Raw genomic sequence first — 17,648 nt, 5'->3', positions numbered from 1 at the left:
TATGATATACAAAAGCAAACTATGTAACCAAAACATGTGTATTCCCTTCATATTCTGGGAAAAAAAACACCAATTCTTTTTTTAGACAGAGTCTCACTATGTCACCCTCAGTAGAGTGCTGTGGAGTCACAGCTCACAGCAACCTCAAACTTCTGGGCTTAAGTGATTCTCCTGCCTCAGCCTCCCAAGTAGCTGAGACTACAGCACCCATCACAACACCCGGCTATTTTTTGTTGTAGCTGTCATTGTTGTTTAGCAGGCCCAGGCTGGGTTTGAACCCACCAACCCTGGTGTATGTGGCTGGCCACCCTATCCACTGAGCAACAGGTGCTGCCATATTCTGAAATTTTTTTAAAAAGAAAGGCTAATATTTGTTTTCTTTCAGATTACTGTGGGGGTATATAAGGTTAGGTTACATAGTTTGCTTTTGTAAGGTTAAAGTTCAGATTGTAGTTGTGCCCTTCACCCAGGAAGTATGCAATATATCCATGCAGTGTACCCGTTGAGTGGGAATTTACCCACACTCTTGCCCTCCTCCCCGCATTGGAATTTAACTGGGTTTTTCTCTAATGTGAGCATGAAGTTGTTCATCTGCTGGTCTAATTAAGTTTGTAGAGGAGACACTCACACACTGTTGGTGGGACTGCAAACTAGTATAGCCTCTATGGAAAGAAGTATGAAAGATTTCTCAAAGAACTAGAAAAAATATTAATTTAAACCCTCATTTTTTTGTATATTTCTTCTCTGAAAGAACTATAAAAGAATTCAAAAGCTAAAAGGAAAAACTAAGAGACCTTTTTCTTCTCTCGGTTGTGTTAAAAATTTTGTTGAAAGTTTTTCTCCTTCACTCTTGCTTGGCTATTATATAGTAACTGATAAGAAGATGCTCTTGGGTAAGCTCAGGGAAAGGGTTGCCAATTTTTTTTTTTTTTTTTTTTTTTGACACAAGGCATTATTCTGTTGCCCAGGCTAAAGTGCAGTGGCCTCATCACAGCTCACTGCAGCCTTAAAAGTCTAGGACTCAAGTGATGCTCCTGCCTCAGCCTCTGAGCACCTGGGAGTACAGGCACATACTACCATGCTTGGCTAATTCTTCTTTTTTTTTTTTTTTTTGTAGAGACACAGTCTCGCTATGTTATACAGACTGATCTGGAATTCCTGGGCTCAAGCAATCTCCTGCTTTGGCCTCCCAAATTGCTAGGATTGTAAACAGAGCCTTGCCTAATTTTTTAATAAACAAAAATAATTTTTTTGTGATCTTTCATTTCCACCTGAAACACATATAATAAAAATACTTTGTGATCATCTCAAGGAAAGAAATGTTCTTTCTCTATAAATTATAAGCAATCCTAGTAGCACTGGGTCTTAAGGAGATACTATGTTGTTGATTTTTTTTTTTTTTTTTGCCTTGCATTCAAAGTAGACATCAACTCCCCTTTCTTATCAGAAAATATTATAATGTTAGTGTCATTTGTTGGATGTTTTAAGACTTTTCCTGTTGCAATGTTAAACCAGTTGCTACAGGTTGAATGTCCCCAAAACTCAAAATTCTAAGTGCCGACTGGTCGTGGTGGCTCATACCTGTAATCCTAGCACTCTGGGAGGCCCAGGCAGGTGGATTGCCCTGAGCTCACAGGTTCAAGAGAAGCCTGAGCAAGAGTGAGACCCTGTCTTCTAAAAATAGCCAGACGCTATGGCGGGCACCTGTAGTCCCAGCTACTCGGAGGCTGAGGCAACAGAATCTCTTGAGCCCAAGAGTTGGAGGTTGCTGTGAGCTATGAGGCCACGGCACTACCAAGGGCTGCAAAGTGGAACTGTCTCAAAAAAAAAAAAAAAAAAATTCTAAGTACTCCAAAATCTGAAACTTTTTGTCTGCCAGGTAATGCTCAAAGGAAAGGCTCATTGCCGTAGTTTGGATTTTAGATTTTTGGATTAGGAGTGCTGAACCAGTATAATGCAAATATTTCAAAATCTAAAACAAATTTAAAATCTCAAACATGTCTGGTCTCAAGCAGTTCAGATAAGTGATACTCAACCCGTAGTGTTTTCTTTTTCTTTTACTGAACCTTCTCATGAGAGAAAGGAGCTGATTATATTTCTGAGCCCTTCTCACTTCTTACGGCCCTTTGGACTCACTTGAAAAATACTTCTGGGCTACTTGGTAGGTTCATTAGTCACAGAATTATTAAAAATAATTGGTGCAGTGATAATATGTATCGATAGTAGTAACTTATAACCACAGCACACAGATTTTTCATCTGCCTTTAACTTAATTTATGTAAATTTGCCATTAGTGTAGTTAACCCTTTTAAGGTCTGACCTTCAGGGACACTGTCATGGCACTAGTGCCGCTTCTTTTCCTTTGTGACAAATACTTGAAGAATTATTTAAGATAATTACTTAATCATTGAAGAAAACAGTAGCTATCTAGTGACTTACTCCTGTAAGAGAACAAAGTTTGGAAACGTAGGGGAAGTTAAAGTGAAATGGGTGTCCCTTTTGTCTTACTCCCTACTGAGCTTATATAACACATTACTCAAGTAACAAGCAACAAGTCCACCAATATAGCTAAATCCACTTGTGTTACACTGAAGTCTTTGAGGAATCACCCATCTGCATGGCTATTAGTTGGCCCTTTTCATTGCTGATCTTATTGCAAGGGTAGTTGGGATTGCTTTTACTCTGAGGACAGCTGCACTGTCCCTTGTATAACCTCCTTTACTTTAATGTGTGAATCAAAGCCCAGTGTATTATGTGATACATGTGTGTGCATTTTTTAATTTAACTTACTACATGAGTCACTGAGTTCTTACAACTGAGTTGTCTCATTCTTTAGTAATTTGCTAGATAGCTCTGCTACTGAGCATGAATCAGTGGAATATTTTTGGTTGACTGGAGGTTTCTATACTAGTAGCTTGGCCTGTGTGTTTTAAGGATTTTATAATTCAGATTTAAAGCATTCAAATTAGCAGTTGAATGAATGTTTAAACCATTTTAAGGGCTCCTTCTATCGCTCTCCCATCTACTTCCTCAAAAATGAGTGATATGCTTAGGTTAAAAACTTGGTTAGTTTCTGGCAAATTAAATGGATTTTACCATACATCTTTCTTGATCTTCCATTGCTATCGTTGTTTTGAGTCTAGTAACATTATGATAAGTCTAGAAAGATATGATTATCATAAGGCTAAATTTTTACTTAAAAAAACTAAAGACATTTCAGAATCCAAAGCCACTTGTTTTAATTTATTATTAAGAACCAAGTGATGGGGCGGCGCCTGTGGCTCAAGGAAGTAGGGCACTGGTCCCATATGCCAGAGGTGGCGGGTTCAAACCCAGCCCCGGCCAAGAACCAAAAAAAAAAAAAAAAGAACCAAGTGATGAAAAAATAACATTTTTAATTGTTACATCTTTCTGGAAAAATTAAGTTAATCTCAATTAATTAATTTTGAAGCTGCAATTGAAGCTAAAAAAAAAAAAAGGCTTCTGCACAGCCAAGAACACAGTAAGTAAAGCAAACAAACAGCCCTCAGAATGCGAGAAGATATTTGCAGGTTATGTCTCTGACAAAGGTTTAATAACCAGAATCCACAGAGAACTCAAACGTATAAGCAAGAAAACAAGTGATCCCATCACAGGCTGGGCAAGGGACTTGAAGAGAAACTTCTCTGAAGAAGACAGGTGCACAGCCTACAGACATATGAAAAAATGCTCATCATCTTTAATCATCAGAGAAATGCAAATCAAAACTACTTTGAGATTCCATCTAACTCCAGTAAGATTAGCCTATATCATAAAATCCCAAGACCAGAGATGTTGGCGTGGATGTGGAGAAAAGGGAACATGTCTACACTGCTGGTGGGAATGCAAATTAATACATTCTTTTTGGAAAGATGTCTGGAGAACACTTAGAGATCTAAAAATAGACATGCCATTCAATCCTATAATTCCTCTACTAGGCATATACCCAGAAGACCAAAAATCCCATCACAACAAAAATATTTGTACCAGAATGTTTATTGTAGCCCAATTCATAATTGCTAAGTCATGGAAAAAGCCCAAGTGCCCATCAATCCACAAATGGATTAATAAATTGTGGTATATGTACACCATGGACTATTATGCAGCCTTAAAGAGAGATGGAGACTTTACCTCTTTCATGTTTACATGGATGGAGGTGGAACATACTCTTCTTAGTAAAGTATCTCAACAATGGAAGAAAAAGTATCCAATGTACTCAGCCCTACTATGAAACTAATCTATGGCTTTCACATGAAAGCTATAACCCAGTTATAACCCAAGAATAGTGGGAAGGGGGAAAGGGAGAGGAGGGAGGGGGAAGGTGGGCAGAGGGAGGATGATTGGTGGGATTTCACCTGCAGTGCATCTTATAAGGGTGTATGTGAAACTTAGTAAATGTAGAATGTAAATATCTTAACACAATAACTAAGAAAATGCCAGGAAGGCTATGTTAACCAGTGTGATGAAAATGTGTCAAACGGTCTATTAAACCAGTGTATGGTGCCCCATGATCGCATTAATGTACACAGCTATGATTTAATTAAAAAAAAGAAGAAAAAAAGTTAATCTCTACTATTGAGAAATTGTAGTTAAGTATATCAAAACATTGAGTTTAAAATTGTTTTTAATAGTGTTGTATTCAATGTTATAAATTGTTTTCTAAACTGTATTGAAACTTAAATTTTTAAAACAGGTTTATGTTTATTCTGATTCATTTCAGTTTATTCCATTCATTTATTCAACAAATATTGAATAAATATTTGCTTTTATGTTCCAGGTCTTCTAGGTGAAGATCCCTATTTCTCTGGTGCTGATAGTCTCTTAAGAGGATGTAGGCAATAAGCAATAAACATAATAAGTGATATAGTATATCAGAAGGTGATAAATGCAATAGAAAATAGAAAAAAGTAGGCTGGACATGGTGGCTCATGCCTGTAATCCTAGTACTCTGGGAAACCAAGGCGAGAAAATCACCTGAGCTCAGAAGTTCAAGACCAGTCTGAGCCAGAGCAAGACCTATCTTTAAAAATAGCTGGGCATTGTGGTGGGTGCCTGTAGTCCCAGCTACTTGGGAGGCTGAGGCAAGAGAATTGCTGGAGCCAAGAGTTTGAGGTTGCCATAAGCTGTGATGCCATGGCACTCTACCAAGGGTGACAAAGTGAAACTGTCTCAAAAAAAAAGAAAAGAAAAAGTAGAACAGGGTGAGGCAGAGAGAACTGGGGTTAGGATGGAGTAGAGAGCGGGAAGGTTGCAATTTAAAATAGGGTGGTCATGGTAAATCCCATTGAGAGGGTAACAGTTGAGTCATAGACTTACAGTTGGTGAGAGAATTAGCCATATGGCATCCAGGGAAGAGGTATTCAGGAAAAAGATAGCTAGAGCCAATATCCTAAGCTAGCAGCAGCCCTGGCATGCTTGAGGAATTCAAGGAAACTAGAGTAGCTAGAGCAGAGTAATTCTAAGGGGAATGTGGTAAGAAATGACCAGATGCTGTAGGGCCATGTAGACCACTGGTAAGATGGGCAGCCAGGGAAGGGATTTGAACAGAAGGGTGACATGAATTTTATTTTAAACCATCACTCCAGCTACTATGTGGAGAATAGACTACCCAGGGCAACCATGTGGGGGAGAGGAACAAATATTGCAGTAATCCTAGCAGAAGAGATTGATCAAAGTGGTCAGAGAAGCAGTGGAGGTTCTGAGAAGTCAGATGCTGGATGTGTTTTGAATATAGAGAAAATAGTATTTCTTTAAGTATTTGATGTGAGTTGGGAAGGAAAGAGAGGTTTTTGGTCTGAGCAAATGCAAGTATGGAATTGTCTTCAAATGAGGTCAGGAACTACGTGAATGAAACAGATTGGATGGGAAGAGAAATTGAGAGTTTGGTTTAGTTTGAGATATCCATTAGACTTCCTAGTGAAAAAGTAGAGTGACCAAAGTATCTTGGGTTCAAGATAGAGCTCTGTGTTAAACATTTATATAGAGTTATGTAGTATATAAATTATCTTATAATAAATATAAATTATATAGCTTATATTTACTCTTTAAATTTTCTTGTCCTGATACAGTGACAGTTGATTATTGAATTTCTTTTCTACTATAAGCTTAGTTTCCTGTATTAAGGATTTATAAATTAACACATCTTTTAAAATTGTTTGAAATTTTAGGCCTAGATTGGTGGCTCACACCTGTAATCCCAGCACTTTGGGAGGCCAAAGCAGGATGATTGCTTGAGTCTAGGAGTTTAAGACCAGCCTGGGCAAAAACATAACAAAATCCTGTCTCTACAAAGAAAAAAAAAAAAAAAAATGTTCACTAGGCCCAGTGGTGCACACATCTATCTACTCTATTCAGGGGGCTAAGGCAGGAGTACTGCTTGAGCCCAGGAGTTCAAGACTGCAGTTAGCTATGATTGCACCACTGTACACCAGCCTGGGCAACAGGGTCCCAGAGTGGGACTCTGTTTCAAAAATAAATAAATAAATAGTTTAAATTTTGAATGAAAGTTAATTTGCTTTATAAAATGCTATTTATAAAGTCTGTGTAATAAAAGTCATTGTTTATTGATAAACACTTAACAAAAATATGAAATTCCCTAGCCGGGCCTTGTGGAGGGTGCCTGTAGTCCCAGCTACTCGGGAGGCTGAGGCAGGAGAATTGCTTGGGCCCAGGAGTTGGAGGTTGCTGTGAGCTGTGTGAGGCCACGGCACTCTACCGAGGGTAATAAAGTGAGACTCTGTCTCAATAAAAAAAACAAACAAAAAAATATGAAATTCCTAAATAAAAAGATCATTGGAGATTATTTTGTATAATCTTTATATAATAATCTCTCATCACATAAATTAGTATGAGTGTTTTTTGTGAATAAACACTCCTCATAGAGTTCTGAAAAAATTCTTGATTGTAAATTGTTTGGGCTTGATTTACTAAAAATCATTAAAGTCTTCTAGGGTGTTTTTTTAATGTTTCTTTCAAGAGAAATTTATTATTACCTTGGGAATGGAATTGATCATTGTTTCTCAGCTATTATGTTTTAAAAATGACTTATGTACTAATAAATAAGTAGTGACTGTTTTTTAGTGATACTATGAAGAAAATGATTGTTGTATCTTTCAGACATATGGATTTAGAGTATTCAATATTTTATTGAAAAAAGCTGTTTCATTTGTTTCACTCTGTTTAGAGAAGGAAGACCAGTGTCTCATGCCTGAAGCCTGGAATGTGGACCAGGGAGTAATTACCAAACTCAAGGAACAATACAAAAAGGAGAGAAAAGGGAAAAAGGGGGTCAAGAGTAAGTGGAAAACATTGTATCTATAAATCACAAATTTTGCCTCTTTTACATTCCCCAATTTTTTTTCAATGTTTTCCTAAAACTACTTACTCTTTTTCATTTCTGCTCCTGATCTCTTTCCTTTTCACCTACTCTCAGGGGTTGAAATTACATGGTTAACTCTTTGATTATGAACTTTTAAAAACCCCACATATGATTACGAAATCATAATAAATCTCAATAACAAATCCAGAGCCTCATGAGAGTGTTGAGCTATGTATTCAAAAATAGTGATAATTTGATTTTTTTTAAGTATGTATGCTTAATTGTTGCAATGCTTTTTTTCAGTGACAATTATAAAGCTCATCTAATATGACCCTCTGGTAATCTACCAAAATTATTGCTTATAATTTTAGATCTTAGAGAAAGAAAGTTAATTTCTACCCCTGAATATTCCATGTATCCGTAACATGCAGTTTATTTGCTTGTATCACTATATGCTATACAGGGCACAGAGTCAAATATATAATTTTTAAAAGCATTTCTTTTCTTATTTTAAATTTTGGCCAATTTCACTTATAAAAGTATTACCAATTACCTTTTTTCTTTTCAGTAAAATATGTGCTAAGGTTCATCTTACAAGGGTACATGCGAAACTTAGTAAATGTAGAATATAAAAAAAAAAATATGTGCCACATCAAAACAGAAGGCAAAATGAAATTTCTAGCCCGGTGAATCATATATGTATAACTCTTTCATTATCCAAATTATTAATAAAGTTTAGTAATGGATCTAGTTAAGTATGCAAAATAGATATACAAAAGCTTTCAAAACATCCCTGAAAACAGTTTAAAACATTTTTTTAGTAGAACAAGGCTAACCTACCTCCTTGGCTTTCTACCCTCATTGACAATATAAATGTGGACCTCCCATTTATGGCAATAGGAATTTTATTCTATGAGATATTAAAGTAGTAAAAAGTGAGATTAAAATCAAACTTAGTAATAAATATAAAGTTGCAAAAGACTGAAAGGATATGCTTTTTCTTTTTCTCTCTTTATAGTTACTCTAAAGCTTATTAAAGACTAGTCATTCCTGTTAGGACTTTCTTTTATAATCTTGTAGTTACTTTAAAACATTTAAATCTTTATTTAAACTATCTTAGAATTTTCAAGTATTTAGCTTGGATTGATGAAAAGTCAGTATCCATTACTGATGTTAGTTAGCATAGTATCAACCACTATATTGTGAGATATGATATCGTTTAGTGCTACCTCAGTATAGGGTAAATCAGAGTGAGAAAGATTAATATTAAAACGTAAGAGCATTTTGTATGTTTTATCCAAATTATGCTGACAAGAAATTTAATCTTAAAGAGAGACATGATATATCATGGCTTTTAAAGCCATGACAAAACCAGTTAACCCAAGGGAAATTTGGATATACATGACAAGCAATTTCCAGATTAACTTAATTTTATTTCTTTGGGTCATTATGCTGCAAAAATGAGTGTCTCAGTATGTATAAGATTTTTCGATTGGAAGTGTAACCAGGACTTAATGTAGAATCCATTTACTTTTACATTCATTATTTAGTTAAGCCAAATATCAGGGTATTATTGTAGTTAGAATTTACCACGTAACTAAAACCACACCATTTGACTGGAACAATATTTCTAATAGAAACAATTGGATTTCCTGAAGCCAGGGGTTATGATCTATGTCGAGGCATATGGCACACAGTTTTTTACTTTGCGTAGAAAAATGACTCTGTGGGGTGAGATGTTAATGTCTTTCACTAAAGATAGGGGGACTGTAGATTGAACTTTAGCACATTTTATCTACCATCTTCAGTTCATGTTATCTTGATAAAATAGTGGACTAGAAACAAGTAAAGACTTGTGTAAGTGAAAACAGAACTGAAGCAAAGGTTTGAACTGGTATATGAAGCACTAATTTGTAAACCACCAAAACTTTTATTTAATTGACCTGGAAGTTTTTTTTCTTATTAGAAAAAATTTTATTATGGTCTAGTTCTTTCCAGTCAAATTGTGTACTCCAGTCATATTATCTTGAAATATATTTCTAGGCATTAAAATTGCTTTAAAATAGTTGTATTCTTTGCTGGTATAGGAAAAAGCCATAATGGACTATGGGTAAGATTTTCCCATTCTTAATTAAACTTATAACAGGAAAAACTACCGAAGATCTGTTTCAGCCTCTATCCTATATAAAACAGTCAAAACAGGGATGTGAGAGAATGAAGAATCAAAACTCAGGTAAGTAATTAGCAGGGCACAAGACTTCATCTCAGGTATGATAGCTTCAGGATGTAAGGCAATGAATGCAACTTAATTTAAGCAAACAGGGATGTTGCTGTTTAATTCAGTACATAATAGGTTCACAATCTGTGGTATCTGGCTACATTTAGAACAATATACAATGATTTGATTATAGAGTATTATTACTTTCAGTGTTATAAATTGGACAAGACAGTCTTTCATCCAGTGATGTTATTCCATTAGCTTAATTTTTAAAATATATGTAAAATACTCTTTTCGAGAAATAATAAATGTTTAAATAATTTGAAAACTTTGAAAATACCTAGTAAAATATTTTTAAAGATAAATGTTGAAATATGTGTAATAAGGTTTACAGCACCAGTTTGATGCAGTTGGATAATTGTATTTCTTTTTTATTTTTTTTGTCTCCCCACCTTTTTCTTTTTTTCCTGGCTAGGACCCAATAGGTCAAAACTACAAGATATGCTTGCTAATTTGAGAGATGTTGATGAACTTCCTTCATTGCAGCCATCTGTGGGTTCACCTTCCAGACCCACCAGCTCAAGGCTTCCTGAACATGAAATTAATAGGGCAGATGAAGGCAAGTACTTAAATCACTGAAGCACAAAAAAACATTTGGATAAATACCCTTAAATTCAGTCAATAGGTAGCACTCTGCACATGTTTGATCACATAAAATTCCCAAAATACAGGTTTTCTTACATTTGAGTAGGTTTGTTTACAACTTTAATCTTGGAAGTTTACAACTTTAAACATGGAAAGGGGTGTACACACTTAATGACCAACTTTAACTTCTGGTTTAGGATATGCTCTGGCTCCATAGATGCCCATGGAGTAGATACATTCCAACATTGGGGAATGGATGGGTACCTATAAATAGGTAGTAAATGTTTACTTTGTGATTCATAAATACTTTATTTAAGCATTTTATCATTGACAAATGCACAGGGTGGGAAAAGTCACCTGAAAGTCCAGTTACATTTTGTTTTGTTTTCCTTGTTCCCCTTTAGTCCTTATCCATGTGTATATATATATATATGTATATATATATATATATATATATATTTATGTAGGTATATATGTATCATGTAGAATAATTCTGTTTTATTTACTTAACATAAAATCATACTAATCATTTCCATAATTGCAATTTTAAGATAATATATAGCGACTTTATATAAAACCATTTCTCTTTTGGATATTTAGGCTGCTTTCAGTTTTTTGTTTTCGTTTTTCTTTTCTTTTTAGGGGGACAGAATTTTATTCTGTCACCTTGGGTTGTGTGCTGTGGCATCATCATAGCTCATAGCAACCTCAAACTCTTGGGCTCAAGTGATTCTCTGGCCTCAGCCTCCCCAGTAGCTAGGACTACAGGCACCCTCGCACACACACAATACTGGCTAGTTTTTCTATTTTTGGAGACAGGGTCTCGCTCTTGCTCAGGCTGGTCTGGAACTCCTGAACTCAAGGGATCCACCTCCCTTGGCCTTCCAGAGTGTTAGGATTACAGACATGAGCTACCATGCCTGGCCCTAGAAAAAGCATTTAAGAAATAGATTGTATGTTTATTTACCTCTTACTGATGCTTCATGGTCTTCAGTGCACTTTTAGAAAGAACTTCTATATCCTATGTGTGCTCTACAACTTTATTACTTTATTTTTATTTTAATAACTCAGAAGGCAGTCTCACTTAAAAGGCACAGTTAAATAATTTTATAGGGTGGCTCATGCCTGTAATCCCAGTGCTTTGGGAGGCTGAGGCAGGAGGATTGCTTGAGGTCAAAAGTTTGAGACCAGTCTGATCAACATAATGAGACCCCTGTCTCTTAATAAAAGAAAACCAAAATTATAGCCAGGCTTTGTGGTGGGTGCCTGTAGTCCCAGCTACTCGGGAGGCTGAGGCAAGAGAATCACCTAAGCCCAAGAGCTGGAGTTTGCTGTTTGCTGTGAGCTGTGACGCAGTGGCACTCAACCAAGGGCAATAAAGTAAGACTCTGTCTCTTTAAAAAAAAAGAAAAAGAAAACCAAAATTAGCTGGTGTAATAGTTTGGGCCTGTAGCTCTCACTATTTCAGAGGCTAAGGCAGGAGGATCACTTGCACACAAAAGAGTTCAAAATTACAGTGAGCTTTGATCTAGCCATTGCATCCCAGGGTGGATGACAGAGCAAGACCCTATCTCTGGAATAAATAAGTAAATAAATAAATAAGTAAATGCTAATTAGGGCTAGTAAGGTTTAGTTAACCCTTAGAAATGTGACCTTTAGTGGTAAGTTCTGAAGCATCTTAGAGAACAATCAGATGACAGTGATGCCCATTATTGTTCTCTCTCTTCAGCCCTCAAAGCTGCTAGCTATCTACTGGTGTGTGAAGAAGTTGTTGTGGTCTTCCTTACTTTGAGGTTTAACTTGGCAATTTTTAGAGCATTAATTAAGATTAGCCCACACAATGTGTATGGTCCATCTCAAGAAACTTCCTCCTTCAAACTGAACACAGTTACCTGGAAGTGTTAGAAATGAAAACAAAAACTACCTGGCTGAAAACCTAGGCTCATAGTCTCACATTAGTCACTTTGTTGAACTTTTGACCTGAAAATTGCTGGTCTAAGTTAAACAATTCCCACTGTTTGTTAGTAAATGTTTAGAGTTGTTTGAACCCCTCAGACAACATGTAGTATTTTGGGTAAAGACCATTTTTATTATTTCTGCTGTACTACATGGTGGTTCGATAATGTCTTTATACTGTTTTGTTCTGACTTTTAGACTTTTAAGTAGAGTTTTCTGCTACTACTTTTCAAACCGAGTAACCATTCTTTCATATATTCAGTGAGCATTATGAGATAATGATTGCATGCACGTTAAGGTGAAAAACATTCTATAAACCTAGCTTTCTACATGTACTAGTTTATACAGTTGACTAGTTTCTTTCTTTCTTTCTTTTTCTTTTTTTTTGACACAGAATCTCACTTTGTCACCCTTGGTGGAGTGCTGTAGTGTCATAGCTCAGAGCAACCTCAGACTCTTGGGCTCAAGCAGTTATCTTGCCTCTCTTCCCAAGTGGTTGGGACTATAGGCACCCACCACAACACCTGGCTGTTTTTTAGAGACGAGGTCTTGCTCTAGCTCAGGCTGGTCTTGTGAGCTCAGGCAAATGCCCACCTCAGCCTCCCAGAGTGTTGGGATTACAGGCGTGAGCCACTGCACCCAGCCTTGACTTGTTTCTTTTAAGAAATTGTTAATTTACATTTTTGGAGTTCAAGCTACTAAATTCATCTAATTGACTCACAAGTTTTGTCATCAGTAAAGTAAACACCTCAGGAAAAGTATTCAATTGGTTTTCTTTGGTGGTGGTTGAAGGAATTTCTATTCTTAGTGTTATAAAGTAAGTATATTCATGTTTATCACATCTTAAAGCATCATTAGCAGCTAATGAAAGTGTTCAAATGGACATTTAAAAAAAAACCTCTTTGAAATGAACATTTTAAAATAAAATATAAAAATACCTACAGAAAAGGGCTGAAATCATGAGAGTACAGCTCAGTACATTATCACAAAGTCAGAATTATCACCCGTCCATGTCCCCATCCCCTTTAGGATAAGAAGTAAAACATGACCAGGGCCCTGAAAGTTCTTCTGCTCATGCTGTCTTCTAATCACTACCCTTTCCCTGCTCTAGAGGTAATTTTGACTTTTAACAACATTTAGTAATTTTGCTTCATATAGGCAAACTTTATCATTTTAATCTTTTTCATTTGAACTTTCCTGTATTCTTCCAGGTTACAGAATTAATGAATTTTATTTTGAATGAGACCAACAATGTTCAGAATCATTATTATATATACTTAGTGATTGATGAAAATTATTTGGGTAAATAGCATGGAATATCACAGGAAGAAAACTTAACTTTCATTTAGTCATATTATTTTTATATATAGTGAAAAGGAAATGGCAGTAGATTGGTATATTTGTTTCATGTTGTACTTTTCTGATTAGATGATGCCTTTATCTGTGGTTAAGATGTGGAAAAAAACGATGAATTCTTTAGAATCTTCTGTTTATATGACTTATTGTATTTAATTTAAAATAATTAGATGTATACATGTCCTTATAAGAAATTTGATATAAGCAAATGAGACTAAGTGTTGACTCTTCAGAGGTTTTTTTTTTTTTTTAAATTAAATCATAGCTGTTTACATTAATGCAATCATGGGGTACAATGTGCTGGTTTTATATACCATTTGAAATGTTTTCATCAAACTGGTTAACAACCTTCACCGCATTTTCTTAGTTATTGTGTTAAGACATTTATATTCTACACCTAGCAAATTTCACATGTACCCTTGTAAGATGCACCATAGGTGTGGTCTCACCAATTACTATCCCTCCACCCATCCTCTGCCCTCCCCTTCCCTTCCTCTTCTCCTTCCCCCTCTTCTTGGGCTATAGTTGGGTTTTAGCTTTCATATGAAAGCTATAGTAGGGCTGAGTACATTGGATACATTTTCTTCCATTCTTGAGATACTTTGCTAAGAAGAATATGTTCCAGCTCCATCCATGTAAACATGAAAGAGGTAAAGTCTCCATTTTTTTAAGGCTGCATAATATTCTGTGGTGTACATATACCACAATTTATTAATCCATTCATGGGTCGATGGGCACTTGGGCTTCTTCCATGACTTAGCAATTATGAATTGGGCTACAATAAACACTCTGGTACAAATGTCTTCGTTATAAAGTGATTTTTGGTCTTCTGGTCTTTGGTCCTCTACCTAGTAAAGGAATCGTAGGATTGAATGGCAGGTGTATTTTTAGATCTCTAAGTGTTCTCCAGACATCTTTCCCAAAGGAGCATATTAGTTTGCACTCCCACCAGCAGTGCAGAAGTGTTCCCTTTTCTTCACATCCATGCCAACATCTCAACTTCAGAGGTTTTTTTATGTTTCTTTTGTTTTCCCGTTTCAGTGGAAGCATTGACATTTCCTCCTTCTTCTGGAAAGTCATTTATCATGGGAGCAGATGAAGCCCTTGAAAGTGAACTGGGACTTGGGGAATTAGCAGGCCTTACAGTGGCCAATGAAGCAGATTCGCTAACTTATGATGTAAGTAGTCATTTTATTTTTGGTATTTTTACCTAGTTTTTGAAAAGAAAAAGTTGATTTTGTAGAAAAAGATGACAGTGATAAGACTTCTTCACAAATATAGAACTCCTTTTGTTTTCATTGCAAACTTTGTAAAGATAAAAATAATGGTAAACATTTTTCACATAACCTAGGGATTAAAATTTGGGGCATTATCTAAATCCACAAGTCAGTATAGTTTGTTTATTGGTTTTAGATAGGGAAAGGAAATCCTTTCTGTTACCAAGTTTGAATTTTGTTGTATGTTTTAGGATACCAGTGATTAATTGAAATTCATGTCTGTCTAAACAGCAACATTATCTTACCTCTTTAGAACATTAGCCACTATCCTGTTTTGAAGTGATTTTAATTATTGGTAGGCATAGATGTGGACAGTGTACCTTCCAGCAGTGAAGGCTCACCCACAAGAGATTTGGACCTTTGTGCATGCATTTACTTAATTCCAAAACACGTGTGGTTTATAAATGTATTTATAATGCTCATAACAATAAATAATTTGTACAGAGAAATAGTTGGATATATTTTAGGTAAAATATTCATAACCTAACTTTTCATTTTGTTAAATTCCTCCCACTTTGGTAATATATTATGTCTGTTGGAGAATACTGTGTACCCCTTGCAGCACACATACCATACTGGGGATGTAGAATGGATGCCTAAGCAAACTATGGATATGATAAAGAAGGACTGCAAAGAGGAACCATTACCACCCACTTCTCTTCCTACAAATTAAAAACTCCAGCTCTGTGCTAAGTCCATTAGTAAGTCTTATGGGTTCTACCTCCACAGGCAGCCAAATCCACACTTTCCTTTTACCTCCCATCATACTCCATTTGTTTTTCCACTTAGCTATAACAATAACCATGTACTCTAAACAGGATAGACTCTTTGCATTCAATTTTCAACAAATATGTTACATATTTTTATAAAATAATTTCTATTTCCAGTGGTTTTGTAGCCTTATATTTTATATTTTTGCTTTCTCTTCTAATCTTTGACAAATTAGTCTTTTAATTGGAGCAGTCTATTTCTTGTTAAAAGAAATTATATATTACTGATATATTTGTATTTAAGTACACAATCTATTTGTGTACATCTATTCTGTGTTTCTTTTCCTTTTTCTCCTATTTTTGCCTATTTTGTATTTTTTTTTTTTTTTAAGACAGAATCTCACTTTCTCACCCTCGGTAGAGTGTTGTGGCCTCATAGCTCACAGCAACCTAAAACTCGTGGGCTCAAGTGGGTCTCTCTTGCCTCAGTCTCCTAAGTAGCTGGGACTACAGATGCCTGCCACAGTGTCCAGCTATTTTTAGAGACGAGGTCTCGCTCTTGCTCAGGCTGATCTCCAACCTATGAACTCAGGCAATCCATTTGCCTCGGCCTGCCAGAGTGCTAGGATTACAGGTGTGAGCCACCACACCTGACCTTTGATTTTCTTGTTATTCATCCTGCACTCCTTTACTATTTGGAGTTAATACAGTCTTTTGATACTCTTTTTTTTTTTTAATTTCAGCTTAATATGAGGGTACAAACAGTTCATAATATTTGAATTTTTTAGGTAGAGTCCATCTTACAGTTGTGTCCCACACCCAAAAGGTGTGCCTTAAATCCTTACATTGTGCCCATTAAGTGAGAGCAAACCAATTCCTCCTGCCCCATTCCCCGTCCCATCATTCCTCCTTCCCCCAACTTGAATTGCATTGAGTTTTACTTCTATGTGGGCTTGTATTAATTAGATCGTTTATTGGCTTTATTTTAGTATTGAGTACATTGATATTTGCTTTTCCATTCTTGTGATATTTGTGATATTTGCTTTTCCATTCTTGTGATATTTGCTTTTCCATTCTTGTGATATTTGCTTTTCCATTCTTGTGATATTTCCATTCTTGTGATATTTCCATTCTTGGAAATATCCGTCTAGATCAATACAAAAGATGTAAAGTCTCCATCATTTTTTATGGCTAAATAGTATTCTGTGGTATACATATATCACAGTTTGTTAATCCATTTCTGAATTGATGGGCATTTAGGTTGTTTCCACATCTTGGCAATTGTAAGTTGAGCTACGATGAACAATCTAGTGCAAATGTCCTTATAATAAAAGGATTTTTTTCTTCTTCTAGGTAGATGCCTAGTAGTGGGATTATGGGGTCAAATTGGAGGTCTAATTTGAGTTCCTTAAGGAGTCTCCATACTTCCTTACAAAGAGGCTGTATTAGTTTGCAGTCTCACCAACAGTGTAAAAGTGTTCCTCTCTCTCCACACTCACACAAGCATCCACAACTTTGGGACATTGTGATGTAGACTAACCTTAAGAGGGGTTGGGTGATATCTCGGGGTGGTTTTGATTTGCATTTCTCTAATGATTAGGGACAATGAGCGTTTTTTCATGTTTATTAGCCATTCCTCAGTGTTCCATCAGAGAAGGTTCTGTTCATGTCTCTTGCCCAGTGATAGATGGGATTGTTTACTCCTTTTTTGTTGATTGAGTTCTCTATAGATCCTAATTATAAAGCCTTTGTCAGCTTTGTAAAATGCATTTTTTTTCCCATTCTGAAGGTTGTCTGTTTGCTTTCATTGTTGTGTCCATATCTGTGCAAAAGCTTTTCAACTTCATTAAGTCCCACTTGTTTATTTTTGTTGTTGCAATTGCCATGAAAGCCTTCATCATAAAATCTTACCCCAGGGTGACATTCTCAAATGTTTTACCCACGCTTTCTTCTGTGATTTTTATCATTTCATGTGTTAGAGTTAAATCTTTTATCCATCTCGAGTCAATTTTTGTAAGTGGTGAAACATGAGGGTCCCAATTTCAGTCTGTTAACATGTGGTTATCCACTTCTCCCAACACTATTTCTTTCCCCCAGTGTTTGTTTTTGTTTGGTTTATGAAAGATCAGATGGCTATAAGAGACTGACTT

At 35.9% G+C, this 17,648-nt stretch overlaps 1 protein-coding gene and 1 long non-coding RNA gene across 2 annotated transcripts in view; one reads left to right on the top strand and one right to left on the bottom strand.

Moving 5' to 3' along the window:
* Positions 1–17,648, bottom strand: part of LOC128583584 (uncharacterized) — an 89,265-nt gene that overhangs the window by 8,682 nt on the left and 62,935 nt on the right. The window lies entirely within an intron of this gene.
* STRN (striatin) overlaps positions 1–17,648 on the top strand; it is a 120,671-nt gene that overhangs the window by 72,544 nt on the left and 30,479 nt on the right. The window contains exons 8-10 of the mRNA XM_053587843.1: positions 7,202–7,312; positions 10,030–10,173; positions 14,553–14,689. Of these exons, the coding sequence (XP_053443818.1) occupies positions 7,202–7,312; positions 10,030–10,173; positions 14,553–14,689 (392 nt within the window). The remainder of the gene's footprint in view (positions 1–7,201; positions 7,313–10,029; positions 10,174–14,552; positions 14,690–17,648) is intronic.

This window comes from Nycticebus coucang, chromosome 4 (assembly GCF_027406575.1).
Source record: "Nycticebus coucang isolate mNycCou1 chromosome 4, mNycCou1.pri, whole genome shotgun sequence".
In the NCBI taxonomy this organism is placed as follows: domain Eukaryota; kingdom Metazoa; phylum Chordata; class Mammalia; order Primates; family Lorisidae; genus Nycticebus; species Nycticebus coucang.
The sequence above is the reverse complement of the archived record's forward strand: the minus strand, read 5'-3'. Positions and strand labels throughout refer to the sequence as shown.